The sequence below is a fragment of the Pristiophorus japonicus genome, chromosome 2, assembly GCF_044704955.1.
Source record: "Pristiophorus japonicus isolate sPriJap1 chromosome 2, sPriJap1.hap1, whole genome shotgun sequence".
NCBI lineage: Eukaryota > Metazoa > Chordata > Chondrichthyes > Pristiophoridae > Pristiophorus > Pristiophorus japonicus.
In genome coordinates this window covers 242,508,218-242,531,098 of record NC_091978.1, presented here as the reverse complement: position 1 = coordinate 242,531,098, position 22,881 = coordinate 242,508,218, and the positions used below count along the sequence as shown (strand labels likewise).

Genomic DNA, 22,881 nt, shown 5'->3' with positions numbered 1-22,881 from the left:
ACCTTGGCTGTGCTTTGGCTTTGCTCTCTCCCTGTTAACCCCCAAGTCCTTTTGACACAACGATGGGTCGTGGTTACCAGTTTGGACTGTTCGATGATGCAGTGGAGGTTCCAGAGAGTTCTGGGTGTGATCCATGTGTGTGTCCATGGCTACATACATCCATTTCCCCCCCCCCCACAGCGAGATCATGCAACTGGCCCGTTGCATTAACATACAGGATCAGACACAGTGCAAGTACAGTTTGTATTGCGACACCATGGTTCAGTGACTTACATTCGTTACGTTTTATGGTCGTGCGCCAGGATTAGGTAGATTGCATTCATGGTTCAGTCATGGTCAGTACAGTAACAGTACAGGTATGCAAGGGTGCTAGTTCCAGAGCAACCGGACGGGGTGGGCTTGGTTCGCTCACCTAGCCAGGACTCAGGGCCTTTGCTGTTGCCTAATGGTGGGCAGAGCCACAGATGTGTGTGGCCTTCCTGTCCTTCTTTGAGGGCTGCAGAATCTTCTGCCTGCTCTCTAACGGTGTTGGGAACCTGGCTGTTCCAGGTCCCGTTTGGGGAACTCGTTGGTTCTGACCTTTCGCTCCCGGACATGGCCGAGGTAGCGACTGGGTCTGGGGGCTGCGCCGTCTCCACCCGGGTGGTGGGCAATGGTGGCCGACTGCACGTATTGCCGCTGTTTCCGTTTCCGCGTCCGTGGCGAATAGTGCCATCGGGTGCCTGCAGCGTGGGATAGACCTGGGGCAGGGTATCAGGATCAGTGACTTCACCCTCCTGAGGTCGCTGGCCTATAACCTGTGGGGACACCTGGGGCAGGGCATCAGGATCAGCGCCTTTACCCTCCCGAATTCGCTCGCTTGCTACTTTTGGGGACACTCTATTCCCGACATCTCGCAACAGCATTTTGTTCACAATCTTAATCGGTTTGTTACATTGATTGCCATGCATGCAATGTCTTTTTAAGTTCAGTTGGATGCAGGTCTCCTTTAAGAGAACCCTGCTGGCTTTACCCCAGTCAAATCCTTTGTTAGACACCACATGTTGGTCCCTCAGCGTTGCAGTTCATGGTATGGCTGTGGCCATCTTTTTTTTCAGCCACGTTGCACCTCGCTGCAGCAGGGACGCCATCTTGCCTCTGTCCTCGAGGTGGAGTACCTTGATCCTTCTCTCCCGTGATTCTGCCACAAAAGCTGGAAGAGTGCCTGTGAATTCGATCTTCCTTCCCAGGAGTCCTGCCACTGGAGCCGGGAAGGTACTTTTAGGTCGTTCCGGTCGGATCATCGCCACACAGTCATGGTGGACGGCCTGTGCCTCAGGTGCTGCGCTGGTCTGTTCTCTGGTGCCTGGCCCAAGCGAAGGTGAGGTTTTGCTCTGTCTCTGAGCACAGGGGACATCGATTGCTGGAGTGAAGAGGTCTTCCCATTTCCACTGGATCTTCCCCATCCACTTTCCTCCGAGTAGCATTGGACCATCACCTGCAACAATCCACAGAGGTAACTTGTGCACCATGCCATTATGGATTACACTTACATCCGCACTACCAAGGACTGGGATCAGCTCCTTGGTGTAGGTGCGCAACTTTTCCTGCACTGGAACCAGCTTGGGTCGTTTTTCGTTCCATAGTCTCTCAAAGGCATCCTGTCTCATCACTGACTGGCTCGCTCCCGTGTCTGCTTTCATGAAGATTGGAACGCCGTTTATCTCGACTTCCATCTCCACTGGAGGACAATCGGTGGTGCAGGTATACACTCCATACACTTCTTCTTGGGGCTGAGCTGTCTCTCTGGCCAAACCATCATACTCCCCGCTGGATTCAAAGTCATCTACTGACTCCTCTGCTAGACGGTGAGTCGTATTTCTTTTACACATACGCTGGAGGTGGCCCTTTGTGTTACAGGCTTTGCATACGTACTCTGCAAACCGACACTGGTGAGCCCCATGGTTTCCTCCGCAATGCTAGCATGGTGCTAGTCGATTGGCACCCCTCGGCGGACTCTGAGTTCTGGAACCCTGAGGTCTGTGCTCTCTGCCCTGGGCAGAGCCATGTTCTACAGTCTTGCCTGTGAAAAGGCACCATTCTGTGTACAGTACTTGCCGGGTTTGAGTCCACAGGATGAATAATTTGCTTGGTGCTGCAGGTCGAGGTCATGAACACCTGACTGATGCTGATGGCCTTCTGCAGGTTGACTGTGGTGTCGGCAGATAGTAGCTTGTGAAGGAGGCCCTCGTGGCTAAATCCCATAACGAAGCTGTCTCGCAATGCTTCGTTGAGGTGCGTGCCAAAATCACATGGTGCCGCAAGTCTCCTGAGGTCGGCAGCATATTTTGCAATCTCCTGGCCCTCAGGTCTGCGGTGAGTGTAGAATCTGTGCCTAGCCGTGAGGATGCTCTGTTTTGGTTTTAATTGGTCGCGAATTAGTTCATTCAGCTCATCGTATGTCTTATCCTTGGCCGTCGTGGGTGCCAGCAAGTCCCTGACGAGGCGGTAGACCTCGGGCCCCCAACTGGTCAGCAGTATGGCCTTGCACTTCTCCGCCAATGTGTTCGTCTCCCCTGCCAGATCGTTTGCCACGAAATATTGCTCGAGTCTTTCCGTGAAGGCATTCCAGACATCATCCTCTGTGAAGTCTTTTACTGTGCCAAAGGTAGCCATAACCAGGTGAAAGTGCATATTCTCGTCACCAGTTGTTATGTCTGTAATGTACTTATGAATGTATTGTACTCAAACTGTAGTGACCTTGGTCCTTTATTCGTAACTCCTGAGTGAGGCAGCCACATGGTGGCTACCCTTTTATACAGCCCCTACCACCAGGGCAGGAAACCCCGGTCTCCACCAGTTGCATCCTCTGGTGGTGCCAGCATAGTATATACACAGTGTAAACCTGATAGATAGCACATCAGGTAAACAAGTCTCCATCGAATGCAACTATACAGTGACTACACAGAGAGTATATCTATAGTCTGCATATATAACACCGGGATCTATCTTTACATTCCAGAATGATGTTGGAATAGTGAGCAATTTTGGCAGACGAGAGCAGGACTCGATAATGCTTTATGTGGTCTGGCCATATCTGGCTGTGAATGGCTAAACCAGTTGTCTGCCATATCCATTCAAGTCTATGTCCCTTGGGCTTAAGGGAACGAAAATCAGGGCTGTACCGGGGGAACGGCCAGCCCTTCATAATGCACCAATTGCCTTTATTGCCAATTTCTGAGAACCAGGTTGACTTTTAATCCACCTTTCAAATAGACAAGGTTTGTGGATCATGGGAATGCTGCAGCAAAATTGCAGACTACCTTCTTAAAACACCTTTAATAATTTGCACATTAAGTCTTTGTTACATACATTCCTGTGCAAAAACCACACTGTGCATTAAAAAGCCTTGTAGAATTATCGTAGCAAGAATCTTACAAGTTGAGGAGCTTTTACACCCGCATAATTCCTGCAAATCTGCCATTGAGAATTTTTAGGTTATTCTTTCACTCTCTCTCCAACAAGACGGGTGAATGTATATCAGTTAGAATTGGGTTGACAGGCTGCTCTGTACCATAAAACTGAATTACTGCAATGCAAACCTTAACAAGTACTATATTTTTCTAAGTTCTTTATGATCTGAACTGAACTGAACTGGATAAAACCCAGTTATCAGAGGTAGAAGGTAAATACTAAAAACAATTTAGCCACTAGTTGATTTATTTCTATTACAAAAAGAACCCCAAAATCCTCTCCTTTCATTTTCAAAAACACAGATTTATGAAGATGAACTTTATTTAACAATAACTGGTTGTTTGATGAGTTACCAGTTTCCACAATTATAGGCTGAGAAGTTACATGCCGAAACTTTCCGGTTTTCGGAAGCCAGTGTGTTCTTTACCCATATAGTATCAGTGTAACTAATTGTACTGTATTTTTTTTTTGACAGACATGCGCCTGTCAAGCCCCACCCCCTGTCAAGCTCGCCCCCTCTCCCCACCCCGCTGGCCCCGAATCAATCCCTTCACATGGTGCTGAGAAGGAGGACCCCGAGGCCCCGACACTGCTGACCTGCCTCTCCGACTCTCCCCCCGCCCCACCCCCGTCTCTCTCCCAGCCCCCCGACTCTCTCCCCCCCCCCCGACTCTCCCCCTCCCGACTCTCTCCCCCCGACTCTCACTCCCCCCGACTCTCACCCCCCCCAACTCTCACCCCTCAGACTCCCTCCCCCCGACTCTCTCCCTGCAACTCTCTAACCCCCAATTCTCTCCTCCCCGACTCTCTACCCCCCAGCTCTCTACTCCCCCGACTCTCCCCCCCCACAGATTCCTTCCCCCGGACTTTCTCCCCGCCGATTCTCTAACCCCAAACTCTCTACCCCCCGACTCTCTACCCCCCCGACGTTCTCCCCCCCCAACTCTCTCCCCTCCCGACTCTCCCAGCCCCCCGATTCTCTCCTCCCGACTCTCTCCCACCCGACTCTCTCCCCCCGAATCTCATCACCTCTTCCCACTCTCTCCCTCCCCGACTCTCTGCCAGCGACTCTCTTCACCCCCCCAGACTCTCCATCCCGACTCTCTCCCCCCAGACTCTCTCCCCCCGACTCTCTTCACCCCCCCAGACTCTCCACCCCGACTCTCCCCCCCCCGACTCTCTCCCCACTGACTCTCTCCCCCCGACTCTCTCCCCCCCGACTCTCTCCCCACTGACTCTCTCTCCCCCGACTCTCTCCCCCCCCGACTCTCTCCCACCCAACTCTCTCCCCCCAACTCTCTCCCCCACCCCCCCGACTCACTCCCCCCCGACTCTCTCCCCCCCGACTCTCACTCCCCCCCGACTCTCTCCCCCGCTAACTCTCACTCCCCCCCCCCAATTCTCACTTCCCCCCCCCCCCGACTCTCACTCATCCCCCCGACTCTCTCCCCACCCGACTCTCACTCCCCCCTGACTCTCTTCCCCCCTCTCCAACTCTCTCTCTCCCAGCCCACCGATTCGCTCCCAGACCCCCGACTCTATCCCAGCCCTATATGACAGAGTATATTTATCTCAATGTGGGCATGGTATGCAACTAGCTGCACAGAATCATACCAAAGCCTGCTACCACAAGGTTTTCACAATGGCTTCATTTTATGCCACTACATATTCATACTTAGTTTTGAAAGTATCGTTTTTGTATTTTGGGATTTTTGCACATTTTTTTCATGGAAAGGAAATGTTTTTTTTATATAAAACATTGAATTCATAAAGATTTGAAAAGCTACAGGCTGCAGACTGAATGGAGGGATTATCTCGGTCAACATTGGGAAATGTTGCATTGTATCTGATTCATTATATACATGAATTGAATGCTTTTTTGATGCTGTCTGTGCAAAGTGGAACAATCAAAATCTTAAAAAAGGATCAGTTACTTACATCACACTGGAATGGTTTTTCTCCTGTATGAGTCCTCATATGTTCATCCAGGCCTCGCTTCTGACTAAAAGCCTTGTTACATTCTGAGCACTGGTAAGGTTTTTCCTGGAACAAAAATGACAATATAAAAAGTGAAAGTGAGCCAACGCAGAAAGCCAGCAAGTGGAATTTGGTGCTGGGAATTGTGTATTTTTATATTCCCTTGAAGGGGTTCAGCCAGTGAAAAATAATTATCTTGATTGCAAAGAACTTAGTAAAGGCTGAGAAAATCAAGTCCTCCAGGTTTTCTTATCATCACCCATCGGTAATTTAATAAAACAGTTATGTCTGCCAATGGAAGAATTTCTCCAGTTTATCCTGTTCTGTGTAACACCATAGATTAGATTAAAGAAAAAAAGTATACCTACCTGTTTTACACATGCACTTAATTTACTTTAAATTCCAATGCCAAAGCATGTTTATTTATGCTTTCTCAAGTTCTACTCATTCTAAGTACGAACTTTAAAAAGAATGGCTTTCTTGTTTGCATCATTCACACACACAAAGCTTTATAATATTGACCATACTAGATTTAGAGACATTTTGGTGCCATTATAAATTTTGTGCATTTTTTACATTTTCTTCAGACTCAACAGAAAGCCGTTGCCAAAAAAACAGAATTTGTACTTACAAAAACATTACAGGCAATTTAGGGGCTCTTAAACTTAATTACTGGGGTACAAGTTACAAAGACCTTGCATTCGTCTGGTGGCTGTTTGAGATGCCAACAGAACTACAGAAACAGCTAAGGAGTCTCTCAAGGCGATACAATTGCTGATAGGGGCAGGTAGGATGGTCAACATTTAGAAATTAAAGTCCATCGCCAAATGTGTTGCAGCAAAGGCTGTGGAAATCATTTTAAAAAATGTCAAAGCTCCTCCAATGACTCAACTGATAAAGATTGAGAGTAGCTGAATCATTCAGATCTGGAAGGAGCCACTTTCAATCTTAATCTGTGGGACCTTGCTGCACAAATTGGCTGTCGTGTTTCTTATATTACAACAGTGACTAGAAAGACTTGGATTTCTATAGCGCCTTTAACGACCATGAGACATCTCAAAGTGTTTTACAGCCAAGTAAGTACTTTTGGAGTGTGGTCATTGTTGTAATGTGAGAAACGCGGCAGCGAATTTGTGCACATCAAGCTCCCACAATCAGCAATGTGATAATGACTAGATAATTTGTTTTTGTCATGTTGATTGAGGGATAAATATTGGCCAGGACACCGGGGATAACTCCCCTGCTCTTCTTCAAAATAGTGCTATGGGATTGTTTATTTTACGTTCACAATAAAGTAATGTAACTGAGTATTGTAGACGTAAGTGTGACCTTAGTTCCTTTATTCTAACTCCAGAATCCTGTACCGCATGGGAGGCCTGCTTATATACAGTGCTCCCAAGGGATGCTGGGATCCCTTGGGACTCCAACAGGTACACCCTCTGGTGGCGGTAGAATGCTGGTTACACAGGGTTGCATACATAACATCACTCCCTCCCAAAGTCAAAAGTATTCTTATTTACAGGGTGAGACGATCTGGGGCCTTTCGCTCCCTTGTCGATCGTCTTGGTACAAATGCGGGTGTAGGTGAGTTGGTTAGTTCTTCACTGGGCTGCTGGGCAGCTGGTCTTGCTGGGCTGCTGGGGGTGGTGAGTTCAGCTTCGTGGTCAACCGTGATGTCGGTTGCCACTTGTGTGTGTGTCGGAGAGTCCAAGTTGGTGGTGTCCTCTTCGGGTTGCTCGTGGCTGTCTGTGAATTGCAGTTTGGTTTGGTCCAAATGCTTTCTGCAAGTTAGTCCATTTGTGAGTTTGACCTGAAACACCCTACTCCCTTCTTTGGCTGTGACAGTGCCAGCAAGCCATTTGAGACCATTTCCATAGTTGAGTACAAAAACAGGGTAATTGACTTCAATATCGCGTGACAAATTTGCGCGATCATGGTACATGCTTTGTTGATGCTGCCTGTCCTCGACATGATCATGGAGATCAGGGTGGATGAGAGAGAGCCTTGTTTTGAGCGCCTTTTTCATGAGCAGCTCGGCTGGGAAAACCCGGTGAGTGAGTAGGGTCTGGTGCGGTAGCTGAGCAGGACTCGGGACAGGCGGTTCTGCAGGGAGCCTTCCGACATGTGTTTCAAGCTTTGCTTGATGGTTTGGACTGCCCGTTCTGCCTGGCCGTTGGATGCGAGCTTGAACGGGGCAGATGTGACGTGCTTGATCCCATTGCGGGTCATAAATTCCTTGAATTCAGCACTGGTGAAGCACAGCCCATTGTCGCTGACAAGAACATCAGGCAGGCCGTGCGTGGCAAACATGGCTCGTAGGCTTTCGATGGTGGCAGTGGACGTGCTTACAGACATTAGTACACACTCAATCCATTTTGAGTAAGCATCCACAACAACCAAAAACATTTTGCCTAGAAACGGTCCAGCAAAGTCAATGTGGATCCTAGACCACTGTTTGGAGGGTCATGACCACAAACTTAGCGATGCCTCCTTTGGTGCATTGCTCAGTTGAGAGCAAGTGTTGCATTGGTGAACGCACGACTCCAAATCTGAGTCGATGCCGGGCCATCACCCATGGGATCTGGCTATGGCTTTAATCATTACTATGCCTGGGTGGGTACTGTGTAGGTCACGTATGAACGTTTCCCTGCCTTTCTTATGCAAAACCACGCGATTACTCCACAAAAGACAGTCCGCCTGTGTGGACATTTTGTCTTTGCGCCGCTGGAACAGCTTGGTCTCTTCATGCATCTCCGCTGGGACGCTGGATTAGCTCCCATGGAGGACACAGTTTTTCACAAGGGACAGTAAAGAATCCTGGCTGGTCCAGGTCCTGATCTGGCAGGCCTTGATGGGTGACTTTTTGTTTTCAAATGCATCCATCACCAAGAGCAAGTCTGCAGACTGTGCCATTTCCACCCCGGTGGTGGGCAATGGTATCCTACTGAGGACATCAGTGCAGTTCTCTGTGCCTGGTCTGTGGCAGATTACATAGTTGTATGCCGACAGCGTGAGTGCCCATCTTTGGATGCAAGCAGAGGCATTGGTATTAATCCCTTTGCTCTCTAAGAATAGCGATATGAGCGGCTTGCGGTCAGTTTGTAACTCAAACTTAAGACCAGATACTGGTGAATTTTTTTTACCTCGTAAACGCATGCCAGAGCTTCTTTTTCAATTATTCTGTAGGCTGTTTTGGCCTTGGACAAACTCCTGGACACAAAGGCGACCGGTTGCAATGTTCCCGATTCGTTTGCTTGTTGTAACACACATCCGACCCCGTACGAAGATGCATCGCAAGCTAGCACTAAACGTTTACATGGGTCATACAGAACAAGCAGTTTGTTGGAACATAACAGATTTCTGGCTTTCTCAAAAGCAGCCTCTTGTGATTTCCCCCATACCCAGTCATCTCCCTTGCGTAGCAACACATGCAGAGGTTCTAGCAAGGTGCTTAACCCGGGTCGGAAATTACCAAAATAATTGAGGAGTCCCAGGTACGACCGCAGCTCCATCACGTTCTGTGGTCTCGGCGCATTCTTGATGACCTCCGTCTTGGCATCGGTGGGTCTGATGCCGTTTGCCGCGATTCTTCTCCCTAAGAACTCGACCTCTGACACCAGGAAAACACACGTCGAGTATTTCAACCTGAGTCTCACACGATCTAGCTGACTTAGAACCTCTTCAAGGTTCTTCAAGTGTTTGATGGTGTCCCGACCTCTGATCAATATGTCGTCCTGGAAAACCACGGTGCGCGGAACTGACATTAGCAGCTCTCCATGTTCCTTTGAAAAATGGTCATGGGTGATCGAATCCCAAACGGGCATCTATGGTAGCTGAACAGACCTTTGTACGTGTTGATGCAGGTGAGGCCTTTCGAAGATTCCGCAGCTCCTGCGTCATGTAGGCCGAGGTCAGATCCAACTTGGTGAACGTCTTTTCTCCTGCCAGGGTTGCAAATAGGTCGTCTGCCTTGAGTAGTGGGTACTGGTCCTGCAGCGAAAAACAGTTAATCGATATTTTATAGTCCACACAAATTCTGACCGTGCCATCGCCCTTGAGGACCGGAACAATCGGACTGGCCCACTCATTGAACTCCACCGGCGCGATGATGCCCTCTCGCTGCAGCCTGTCCAGCTCGATCTCCACTTTCTCTTGCATCATATATGGCACCGTCCGTGCCTTGTGGTGGATGGGTCGTGTACCGGGAACCAAGTGGATCTGCACCTTCGCCCCCGAGAAACTTCCGATGCCTGACTCAAACAACGACGGAAACTTGCTCAGAACCTGGGCACATGAGCTGTCGTCAACAGACGGGAGCGCTCAGATGTCATCCCAGTTCCAAGGATTTTCCCCAGCCAGCTTCTGCCAAACAGTGTGGGGCCATCTCTTGGTACAATCCATAGTGGGAGTTCGTGCACTGCTTCATCATAGAGGACTTTTACTGCTACGCTGCCAATTACAGGGATCAGCTCTGTAGTGTAAGTTCTCAGCTTGGTATGAATGGGGCTAGGCTTAGGCCTGTGTACATTGTTGTACCACTGCCTGTTGAAGGCCTTTTTGCTCATGATAGACTGACTCTCACCCGTGTCCAGTTCCATGGATACTGGAATTCTGTCCAGTTCGACTCTTAACATGATTGGTGGACATTTCGTGGTGAAGGTGTGTACCCCGTACACTTCTGCCTCCTCAGTTCGAGTCTCTAGTTCAGTTTGATATGCCATGGATCGATCATCCTCTGCAACATGGTGGTTTGCAGGGTTTGCAGCTTGTCTGCACATTCGTTGGAGGTGTCCCATTGTTCCACAGCCTTTGCATGCATTGCGTTTGAAGCGGCATTGATGGGCTCGATGATCGCCTCCGCAGCAACAACGAGGTATTAAGTGCCTCACATTAACGTTTGATAGCGGATTCTGGGTCATCTGAGGTTGTGCAGCTGCAGGCGTGTATGTTCTGCCAAATGTATTCCTGTCTGAATATGACGTTACTTTGTGTAGAGTACTAGCCGAAACCTCTTTATGCTGTGAAATTTGTTTGGTGTTATCGCTGGTGGACATAAATGCCTGGGCTATCGTTACGGCTTTGCTCAGGTTCGGTGTTTCAACAGTCAATAGTTTGCGAAGGATAACCTCATGACCAATGCCAAGCACAAAAAAGTCTCTTAGCATTTGCTCCAGGAATCCATCGAATTCGCAATGTCCTGCAAGTCGCCTTAGTTCGGCGACGTAGCTCACCACTTCCTGGCCTTCAGACTGTTGACATGTGTACAATCGATACCTTGCCATCAGAACGCTCTGCTTCCACTTTAGGTGCTATCGGACCAGTGTATACAGTTCTTCATACGATTTGGTTGTTGGTTTCACCGGAGCAAGAAGATTCTTTATGAGGCCATAGGCTGTTGCCCTGCAGACGTTGAGGAGGATTGCCCTTTGTTTGGCAGCGTTGTCGTTCCCTTCCAGCTCATTGGCCATGAAGTATTGGTCGAGTCACTCCACGAAGGCCTCCCAATCAGCCCCTGCTGAGAATTTCTCCAGGAAACCAACAGTTCTCTGCATTTCCGCGTGATAGTTTGTTATCTCATCCCCAGTTGTTATGTTCACAATAAAGTAATGTCATCATCATCATAGGCAGTCCCTCGGAATCGAGGAAGACTTGCTTCCACTCCTGAAGTGAGTTCTTTGGTGGCTTACGAGAGCCACAGACTCTGTCACAGGTGGGACAGATAGTCATTGAGGGAAGGGGTGGGTGGGACTGGTTTACCGCACACTCTTTCTGCTGTCTGCACTTGATTTCTGCACGCTCTCAGCGTTGAGACTTGAGGTGCTTAGCGCCCTTTCGGCTGCACTTCCTCCACTTAGGGTGGTCTTGGGCCAAGGATTCCCAAGTGTCAGTGGGGATGTTGCACTTTATCAGGGAGGCTTTGAGGGTATCCTTGTAGCGTTTCCGCTGCCCACCTTTGGCTCGTTTGCCGTGGAGGAGCACTGAGTAGAGCACTTGCTTTGGGAGTCTCGTGTCTGGCATGCGGACTATGTGGCCTGCCCAGTGGAGCTGATCGAGTGTGGTCAGTGCTTCAATGCTGGGGATGTTAGCCTGAGTGAGGACGCTGATGTTGGTGCACCTGTCCTCCCAGGGGATTTGTAGGATCTTGCGGAGACATCGTTGGTGATATTTCTCCAGCAACTTGAGGTGTCTACTGTACATGGTCCATGTCTCTGTGCCATAGAGGAGGGTGGGTATTACTACAGCCCTGTAGACCATGAGCTTGGTGGCAGTTTGGAGGGCCTGGTCTTCAAACACTCTTTTCTTCAGGTGACCGAAGGCTGCACTGGCGCACTGGAGGCAGTGTTGGATCTCTTCGTCGATGCCTGCTCTGTATGGGAAGTGGTCCACGTTGTCCAGGGCCGCGCCGTGGATCTTGATGACTGGGGGGCAGTGCTGTGCGGTGAGGACAGGATGGTGGAGGACGTTTGTCTTACGGATGTTTAGCGTAAGGCCCATGTTTTCGTACGCCTCAGTAAATACGTCGACTATGTCCTGGAGTGCAGCCTATGTATGTGCACAGATGCAGGGGTCGTCCGCGTACTGTAGCTCGATGACAGAGGTTGTGGTAGTCTTGGATCTGGCCTGGAGACGGTGCAGGTTGAACAGGAGTGGTACTAAACAACAGAACCAGTGGGAACCTGTTCAATAAAGAAATGTAACTGTGTACTGTAGACATGAGTAAATGTGACCTTAATTCCTTTATTCTAACTCCAGAGTCCTGGTACAGCATGGGAGGCCTGCTTATATACAGTGCTCCCAAGGGATGCTGGGATTCTTTGGGACTCCAACAGGTAGGCTCTCTGGTGGCAGTATAACACTGGCTACATAGGGTTGCATACATAACAGTTTACATCCACTTGAGACACAGCAGATGGGGCCTTGGTTTAACGTCTCATCTGAAAGTACTATAATATAACTCTCTCCTCTCCAATTTTTTTGATGTCGTGACATTAAACTATGAATCATACAGTAGTGTAAAAGGAAGAAAACATCAGGTTCTATTTCTGCTTGAGGTTGTCAGAGACATCAACCTCTAATTAGAGTAATTGCATATGATAGCTCCAGAAAAATGTACAGTATAAGATTATACAATGGGAAACAAATAGTGTAAAGAAGTGAATAACATTTATATGTTGTTACATCCACTGGGATCTTCTGCAAGTGCAGATCACTTAACAGAGATGAAAGAATCTGTCAGTAAAGCTATTTGAGAATATATTCTGAAGTTAATAATGTAAAATTTCCTGCACAGCACATATAAAAATGTTTGGATCAAAGGAATGTAGCATTGCCTAGTAAATGTCTATGCCCTGAAGAAGTTCTGACCCAGCGACAGCTTCTGCTTTCTCAGAATCAGTTGTTCATGCCTGGAAGTGGCCTGATAAGTAACCTTTCACCATGACCAGCTTTTGAACAGGACTTGCTCCAATTAAGGATGTAGTCCTGGAGCAATAGCAGAAAAATGGAGTGGTGTTTGCAACCTCACAATGTTGGACAATACAGTGCAATTCTAAAAGGCTAAAATGTGAGAGTTGCACCACAGGAGTGGAGGTAGATAGGCAAACAGTCATGTTCGTTAAACCAGCAGCAGTGAGGGACGGTGAAGGCCACACACACATTTAGTTATTTTTCTATATTTTTGTTTACTGGACTTTTATCTTTGGAGGGTTCACTTTTTTGGATATTTTTGAATATTGTTTTACATCCTTAGCTAGTCCCAATTGTTGACGTTTCCACTTGGTATACTCACACATTCATTGCCAGTGAATTCCCTTTCACCTTTCAAATAATCTTCTTATGTATGTGTCAGGCTCTTTCCTTTTCATTTTGTCTGTTTTGAATGTGTGAGCCTGTCATCAATGTTAGCACTTTCATCCTCGTTAGGGATACGCAAGGATAGCTGTACCTTTACTCAGAACGAGGATGATCCAGTAACTGCCTTTTCAAGGTGGTGAATTACTTTAGCACAAGGCAAGCTAAGCTTCTTACATCTCTGGGCTTTTAAAATCTAGTTATCTTATTTGTGAAACAACAGCTGATGCACATTGATTACATCTGAATTTTCAAGCTGTGACCTTGAATTAACTTCAGTGAGAAAATAATAGCACACCTCTATTTCTCTGCTGTTATCACATCTACTGTTGCACTGTTATAATTTTTTGTGATTTTGACTTATTTTGTCTGTTTAAAATTAGTCTAATTAAATTATAATCATTTCATCTATTCATATTGTATTTTGAGAAATGTAATGTGATCACTCAGATGAGATGTACTGTATCACTAATAACAGACCAGGTAAAAATATATGATCTGTACACATTTAAAATAAATTGTAACTCCACTCCAAAACAAAATTATGTTTTAACTTTTAAATTATTCCTGCAGGTCAAAGAGTTTGTTATTGTGAAAGTTTACCCTTGATCTAATCACTTAATTAAATAAATTACATAAAATTATTCAATATATATTTCCCTTCGGTCAAATAGAGAAACAGAGAAAAGAGAAACAAAAATTAAGAAAAGAGAGTATAATAAAATGAAAATGCAGAAAGTGTAGGAAAAAGAAAATATACTAAAAAAGGAAAAAAAAGTTAAAATCACAGCAGCCAATTTGTACACAGCAGGATTTCACAAAAAGAAAAAGAAAGCTGAATTAATATGTTTTTGGTGGTGTTGGTTGAGAGAGAAATGTTGGTCAGGTCACCAGAGTAATTCCCTGTTCTTCACTAAAGTATTGCATAATGCCAGTGTCAGTCTAGATTAGTACTAAAGCCCTGGAGCAAGGCTTGAACCCACAACCTTCTGATTTCAAGGCAAGAGCCATATCAACTGAGCCAAGCACACAGCTCACAAATAGAAACAGAAAATGTACTAAATTAAAAGAAAAAGAACATAAAAAATAAACAGAAAAAGATAAGTGATAAGCAAATAAAACTAAAATGGGAAACCTACAAGGAAATAAAAATCATATGAGGCAAAAAATAAATAGAAAAAAATCTAAATATTTCGATATAGATTGTAAATAGTTGAGGTCCCAGCACTGATCCCTAGTTACTGGTTCCAACCAGAGAATGAACCACTTATCCCGACTCTCTTTTCTTTTAGTTAACCAATCCTCTATCGATGCTAATATAGTACCTCCAATCCCGTGAACTTTTATCTTGTGCAATAACCTTTTATGTGGCACCTTGTCAAATATAGAAACATAGAAAATCGGTGCAGGAGTAGGCCATTCAGCACTTCGAGCCTGCACCACCATTCAATAAGATCATGGCTGATCATTCACCTCAGTACCCCTTTCCTGCTTTCTCTCCATACCTCTGATCCCTTTAGCCGTAAGGGCCATATCCAACTCCCTCTTGAATATATCTAACGAACTGGCATCAACAACTCTCTGCGGAAGAGAATTCCACAGGTTAACAACTCTCTGAGTGAAGATGTTTCTCCTCATCTCAGTCCTAAATGGCTTACCCCTTATCCTTATACTGTGCCCCCTGATTCTGGACTTCCCCAACATCGGGAACATTCTTCCTGTATGTAACCTGTCCAGTCCTGTCAGAATTTTGTATGTTTGTATGAGATCCCCTCTCATTCTTCTAAACACCAGTGAATGCAGGCTCAGTCGATTCAGTCTCTCCTCATATGTCAGTCCTGCCATCCTGGGAATCAGACTGGTGAGCCTTCACTGCACTCCCTCAATAGCAAGAATATCCTTCCTCAGATTAGGAGACCAAAACTGAACACAATAATCCAGGTGAGGCCTCACCAAGGCCCTGTACAACTGCATTAAGACCTCCCTGCTCCTAAACTCAAATCCCCTAGCTATGAAGGCCAACATGCCATTTGCCTTCTTCACCGCCTGCTGTACCTGCACGCCAACTTTCAATGACTGATGTACCATGACACCCAGGTCTATTTGCACCTCCCCTTTTCCTAATCTGCCGCCATTCAGATAATATTCTGCCTTCACGTTTTTACCACCAAAGTGGATAACCTCACATTTGGTAAATTACAAATGCCTTCTGGAAGTCCAAATACATCACATCCACTGGTTCCCCTTTATCCACCCTGTTCGTTACATCCTCAAAAAATTCCAGCAAATTTGTCAAACATGACTTTCCCATCATAAATCCATGCTGACTCTGCCTGATTGAATTTTGCTTTTCCAAATGTCCTGCTACTGCTTCTATAATAATGGGCTCCAACATCTTCCCAACCACAGATGTTAGGCTAACTGGTCTATAGTTTCCTGCTTTTATCTGCCTTCTTTTTAAATAGGTGCGTTACATTTGCAGTTTTCCAATCTGCTGGCACCTCCCCAGAATCCAGGGAATTTTGGTAAATTACAACCAGTGCAGCCACAATCCCTGCCACTACTTCTCTTAAGACCCTAGGCTGCACGCCATCAAGTCCAGGGGATTTATCTGCCTTTAATCCCATTATTTTACTGAGTACCAACTCCTTAGTGATTGTGGTTGTGTTTATCACTGCTCCCACTTGTAACAGCTGAGCCTTTAAAAATGTACGCGCGGAACACTGCCTGAATCAAATAACAGAGGTGGGCTATTGCGCAATCGCTTTTATTTTGTTTTTTCAAAATGGTGGAAATGTTATATGCTGTTGTGTGTGTGTCAGATTTCATCAATGATGTCCTAATACATATAGGGCCCGAAATTGGTGGACATACTGCCGCATACCGCCCAAGGACTGCCGACATACCGCCCAAAATCACGAAATTGATCGAAAAATACCAACATATCGCCCACATACCGCCCGGCAGGAAATTCATCAGTGACATACCACCGGGCAGTATGCAAACCGTTCGCCCACACAGAGCACCCTACCGACCACCCAAAAGTCGGACATTGGTAGCATACCGCAGACATATCACCTTCTGAAAAAAATGTGGTTTTATGCCGATGGTATGTCGGTGGTATGTAAACTGCAATGCTCCTCCCCCCCATCTATTTCTCTCTTCCCCCTGCAGCGATCTAATCCCCCCAGAGAGCTAATACCCCCCCCAGAGAGATCTAATCCCCCCAGCGATCTAGTCCTCCCCCAGCGAGATCTAATCCATCCAGCGATCTAGTCCTCCCCCCAGAGAGAGAGATCTAATCCCCCCAGAGAGCTAATACCCCCCCCAGAGAGATCTAATCCCCCCAGCGATCTAGTCCTCCCCCAGAGAGATCTAATCCACCCAGCGATCTAGTCCTCCCCCAGAGAGATCTAATCCACCCAGCGATCTAGTCCTCCCCCCAGAGAGAGAGATCTAATCCCCCCAGAGAGCTAATACCCCCCCAGAGAGATCTAATCCCCCCAGCGATCTAGTCCTCCCCCAGAGAGATCTAATCCACCCAGCGATCCAGTCCTCCCTCCAGAGAGAGAGATCTAATCCCCCCAGAGAGCTAATACACCCCCAGAGAGATCTAATCCACCCAGCGATCTAGTCCTCCCCCCAGAGAGAGAGAGAACTAATCCCCCCAGAGAGCTAATACCCCCCCAGAGAGATCTAATCCCCCCAGCGATCTAGTCCTCCCCCAGAGAGATCTAATCCACCCAGCGATCTAGTCCTCCCCCAAGAGAGAGAGACCTAATCCCCCCCCAGAGAGATCTAATCCCCCCAGCGATCTAGTCCTCCCCAAGAGAGATCTAATCCACCCAGCGATCCAGTCCTCCCCCAAGAGAGAGAGACCTAACCCCCCCCCCAGAGAGATCTAATCCCCCCAGAGATCTAGTCCTCCCGAGATATCGAATTCCCCTCTACCCCCGAGATCTACTCTGCTCCCCCACCCCGAAAAACGCGAAAATAAATAAATAAATAACAATATAAGTATTATAAATAAATCAAAAACACTGCACAAAACAATTAAAAATCTAAACATACCTTGAGACACTTACCTGTGACCCGGGGTGGAAAGGGAATGGAGGTTGATGGAAGAGCGCGTGTGCGCAGAACTTGGGACCAGAAGTGTCCCGAGTCCCAGACAAATTACCCTGCACCGCCGGAGCAGACCGTCCGTCGCACTCCGCTGATGCACCGCTCAGGACCGCCCGGACCAATGTTGCCAGCACTCCGCTTCAGCAGTACCCGGCGGTATGAAACGACATACCACTGGCATACCACCAAGAAATGGGCGGACGACCAATTTTGGCCCCATGAAACATAGGGCAATCATAAGGGAATGATTTTGTGGATAGATTCCCTAGTTGGCTTTGACTCATTATTATATACAGTATAAACATCAAACCAAGCTACCACATTCACAACTATAATTAATCTAATCACCATGTTATTTTTCATTTTACTGATGCATATTTCAAGTGCAGATATCTTTTACGCAATAATGGTCCAAATCTTCTTGGAAAAATAGTCGCTAGTTCACAACGCACATCGTTATTAATGCACAAATCGGCCAGCAAGTTCAGGTAAAGAAGAGATACAATGTGAGTTGCAGATCACCAGAACTTACTGGTCAATTTATGCGCTCCGCCGTTTACCTTGCACAAATGGCAGCTCCCCTCAACTGCCTCGTTACTTTGAAAAAACTTGCTGGATTTACACATTAATTTTCCCTTGAACTTGCCACAGGACGTTAGGGCTCATACTTAACAGCACAAGTACCCTTTTAACAACATGATAATTGTTAATGCAATGCCAATCAACCTCTCTGGCCCAAAAAGGGAAACTGTTGAGTCTCATTCCTGCATTATTCTTAGAAATTAAAAAAATTGCTAATTTTAAATTGTAATTTTTTCTTACTTTTCCATTTTTTTCTCTCTCTTAATACAATCGTTCTTGTCCTCTCTTTATTTCTCTTTGTACCTGATATGACTCTAATTCATCCTATTTCCTTCTCCATTGTCCTCTGTGTTTTTTCTCAATCCTTATTGGTTAAGAAGATCCACTGTTGGTCCTGTCATTCACTCAGGTCCCAGATTCCCTGTTGTCCTCACCACACCATTATTAGCTCACATTTCCAGCAAGATACGGTGCAGATTATATTCGAGCTGACGAGTGCAGGAAAAAGTCTAACTAAAGGCACATGCTGCGAGATGTGCCAATCCAGAAAGATTTGGCCCATTAACATTTGTGCCTGGTATTGTTTCTGTTGTTCTGATTCATCAAAGTTGGTTGAGGGAAGGTCACTTAATTTTATTATTACACGAGTGTGTGCACTTATAGGGGCGCATTGCAGGCAACTCAAATTTTGCATTGCGGAAACCGCTGGGGAAGCTGCAACCGGGTGTATCTGGGTCCTGGTCTAATTCACTGCTCTTCTATTGCACCCCTGCTGGATTACAGAGGGAGTGCGCCAGAAGAGCCATGGAATTTTGGTTTTGTAGTTAGCTCGGGAAGGGAGAGGTGCTTTTATATGGATTTTAATTATTCCAAACCAATTTTTAATTTGTCAAAGGTGATTGGTCAGTAGCAATGATTTTTCAACAGCTATAAAGCCACAAAGTTGACAATAAATATTGTGGAGCTGAAAATCCGCAGACATTTGATCCCAACACATGCTGGGGGGTGACATTTCTGTATTTCTTTTTGGTAATACTTTCCTACGGTTATTGTTGTTTGCTGCTTGGCTCCAATAGTGTTGCTTGATTTGTTGAAGAAGATGAGTTCATGAGGGGATAAACAGTGCAGAGGAAACAACACATGAGGCATTAAACTCTTTGTGCAATATCTGCACCCTTAAACAGATGGGGCTAGACTTTCCACTATGATCGCTATCGCCCCAAAAATGGGCGCTATTTGCAGCCTTAGTGCTTTTTTTATTTTTCAGGATCGCTGGAATATCGCCCATTTTAAAAACCGCTAGTTTTGCCTTTTTCATTTGGGCGATAGCCTTAGCGATGTGAAATGGGCCTTAGCGATGTATTCAGTCATGCAAAGCTGGCGTCCATAGCAACGGCCGTTTTGCGCATGCGTGTTTTTTTTAGCAAAGAACTTTTCCCGCGTTTCGGGACTTCAGGGGTCATCTGTGCATGCTCAGAAGACTGAAAGAGAGGGAGAGAGAGGAGAGAGAAGGAAGCTGTCTATGGAGGGTGAAAAATGTCGAGCGATAGTAGCATGCAGCAGGAGCTGTCAGGGAGAAGGAGGGCAAAAGCCTTCTCTGATGAGGCCAATGAGGCCCTTGTTAATGAGGTAGAAAACCGGTGGGGCCAATTAACTCGGGATGGGCGTGGAAAACCTTCCACCCACACATATCAAAAAATATGGGCCGATATCGCCGTCGTAGTCTCAGCGGTGGCCCACAATGGGCGTGAGGCAGACCACTGCCGCAAGCGGTGGAACAGTCTCGTTGCATTGGCAAGAGTAAGTATTAAATTATTACATTTTAAATTGTAATGATGCACTGACTCAATACCATCATAAGCAGTCACTCGGAATCGAGGAAAACAGAAACATAGAAAATAGTTGCGGGAGTAGGCCATTCAGCCCTTCGAGCCTGCACCACCATTTAATAAGATCATGGCTGATCATGCAACTTCAGTACCCCATTCCTGCTTTCTTTCCATACCCCTTGATCCCTTTAGCCATAAGGGACACATCTAACTTCCTTTTGAATATATCTAACGAACTGGCCTCAACAACATTCTGTGGTAGAGAATTCCACAGGTTCACAATTCTCTGAGTGAAGAAGTTTCTCCTCATCTCGGTCCTAAATGGCTTACCCCTTATCCTTAGACTGTGAGCCCTGGTTCTGGACTTCCCCAACATCGGGAACATTCTTCCTGCATCTAACCTGTCCAATCCCGTCAGAATTTTATGTTTCTATGAGATCCCCTCTCATTCATCTAAATTCCAGTGAATATAAGCCTAGTCGATCCAGTCTTTCTTCATATGTCAGTCCTGCCATCCCGGGAATCAGCCTGGTGAACCTTCACTGCACTCCCTCAATAGCAAGAATGTCCTTCCTCAGATTAGGAGACTAAAACTGAACACAATATTCAAGGTGTGGCCTCATCAAGGCCCTGTACAACTGTAGTAAGACCTCCCTGCTCCTATACTCAAATCCTCTCACTATGAAGGCCAACATGCCATTTGCCTTCTTCACCGCCTGCTGTACCTGCATGCCAACTTTCAATGACTGATGTACCATGACACCCAGGTCTCGTTGCACCTCCCCTTTTCCTAATCTGTCACCATTCAGAAAATATTCTGCCTTCCTGTTTTTGCCACCAAAGTGGATAACCTCACATTTATCTACATTATACAGGAAGACTTGCTTCCACTTTTAAAATGAGTCCTTAGGTGGCTGAACAGTCCAATATGAGAATTACAGTCCCTGTCAAAGGTGGGACAGATAGTCGTTGAGGGAAATTTCTCGGGCAACTATGGCGATGCGGCGTTCCGGCCTGTTGCTGTTGGGGTCGTCCACGAGGGTCCTGACGTTCCAGGTCCCGAACTTCATATTAGGGGAGTGGAAGATGCCTGTGCGTGAGTTCTTTTAACGTGGGGTGGCCGTTGCACGCCGGCTACCACATAGGCTTAGCCGAGCAAGGTGTTGGTCCAGTGGCAAGGGGATCCAAGACGACTGGAGACCAGGCACTGCTGTATGGGCCTATTTGCCTACGGCAAGATGTTGGCTGCAGGCTCGGCGCTGGGTAGCGTCCTTGATGGTAGCTGGTAGCCTGCCGGATTGTAATTAAGCTGGGTAATCTTGGGTAGCTTCCTTGCTAATATTTGGACTGGGGTCAGAACCTGCATCCTTTAAGTCTAATTTTGTTGAAATGCCTTACATTTAATCAATAGTATTAATTATTATTATTTAAAGGAATGACTGGAAACAGACAGACCGCAAACATTCGGCATTTCTACCGCTTTAGTTTGGAAGGAGAATTCTTGTGTGCTGTGAGAAAGTCTTTAAGTTGGGCACCGTCTCCTTTTTGGTTACTTTGGTGGATGGGGGCACTACTGAACGCTGAGGGGGCACTCAGCTTTGCCCAGACTGTGTGAGTCTCTCTGGCTTCTGTCAGTCACACAGTGATCCAGCCTGGACTGGGGGAGAGCTGCCCTGGCTCACTGTCTGCCCTGGGACACTTTGGGACATTAGTTCCGGCCACACGGAGGTCTCCGAGCACAGCCCATAAGAACATAAGAATTAGGAACAGGAGTAGGCCATCTCGCCCCTCGAGCCTGCTCTGCCATTCAACAAGATCATGGCTGATCTGGCCGTGGACTCAGCACCACTTACCCGCCCGCTCCCCGTAACCCTTAATTCCCTTATTGGTTAAAAATATATCTTTCTGTGACTTGAATACATTCAATGAGCTAGCCTCAACTGCTTCCTTGGGCAGAGAATTCCACAGATTCACAACCCTCTGGGAGAAGAAATTCCTTCTCAACTCGGTTTTAAATTGGCTCCCCCGTATTTTGAGGCTGTGCCCCCTAGTTCTAGTCTCCCCGACCAGTGGAAACAACCTCTCTGCCTCTATCTTGTCTATCCCTTTCATTATTTTAAATGTTTCTATAAGATCACCCCTCATCCTTCTGAACTCCAACGAGTAAAGACCCAGTCTACTCAATCTATCATCATAAGGTAACCCCCTCATCTCCGTAATCAGCCTCGTGAATTGTCTCTGTACCTAAAACTGTGACTAAAACTGCACGCAGTACTCCAGGTGCGGCCTCACCAATACCCTATACAGTTGCAGAAGGACCTCCCTGCTTTTGTACTCCATCCCTCTCGCAATGAAGGCCAACATTCCATTCGCCTTCCTGATTACCTGCTGGATACAGTGCCCCCTCCCACTACACTCCTGTCATTGTCGAATTCACTAGCGGTTCTGATTCCCCGCCCCCCGGGGACCTCCATCCATTCAAATAAACCACCTAACTCCCCTCAGGCACCGAATGGCACGGCCCGTGGATGGTGCCTTTCCTGGAGATTGTACGTGAGATGTTTGGTGTCAAGCATTGGTTCATAAACACGATCTTATTAAATATTTTCGCTGAACATAGATGTTTTTGCATGCATCCATTGTGGATACAAACCGTATTAGCATAGAACATTAACGATGAATAGCATGTGGGATGACTAATTGTGGATGACAATATCTGTTGTGTTTCCATAATTGTACCTAGCCAATTAGCTTATGCCATGCTCTTGTCACGTTTGCAGAGGAAGATATCTTAGAATCATGCTGAGCAGAGGCAGACTGGAGGAGGGCCAGCTGAGCTGCACCTTCTCTCCGACCTGGAAGAACGTGCCGCAGCATTCGTGAGCACCCATAATCGTTCTGCCACCCGTGGTGGTGCAGATCCTGTTGTTGTGCCACATGAATAATGTGTAAAGCAGTGGTTATTTAAAGTAATTTAATGGCATTTGATTATAATATATGAATGATGTAATGTTATGCATGCAGTTGCTGTACTCTTCTGTACTCTCCTGTTAATCATTTGTAC

General features: G+C 46.7%; 1 protein-coding gene across 5 annotated transcripts in view; it reads right to left on the bottom strand.

Moving 5' to 3' along the window:
* Nucleotides 1-22,881, bottom strand: part of prdm5 (PR domain containing 5) — a 479,054-nt gene that overhangs the window by 8,299 nt on the left and 447,874 nt on the right. For all 5 annotated transcript variants that reach the window (XM_070863981.1, XM_070863995.1, XM_070863973.1 and 2 more), the window contains one exon: nt 5,392-5,496. In XM_070863981.1, the coding sequence (XP_070720082.1) occupies nt 5,392-5,496 (105 nt within the window). The remainder of the gene's footprint in view (nt 1-5,391; nt 5,497-22,881) is intronic.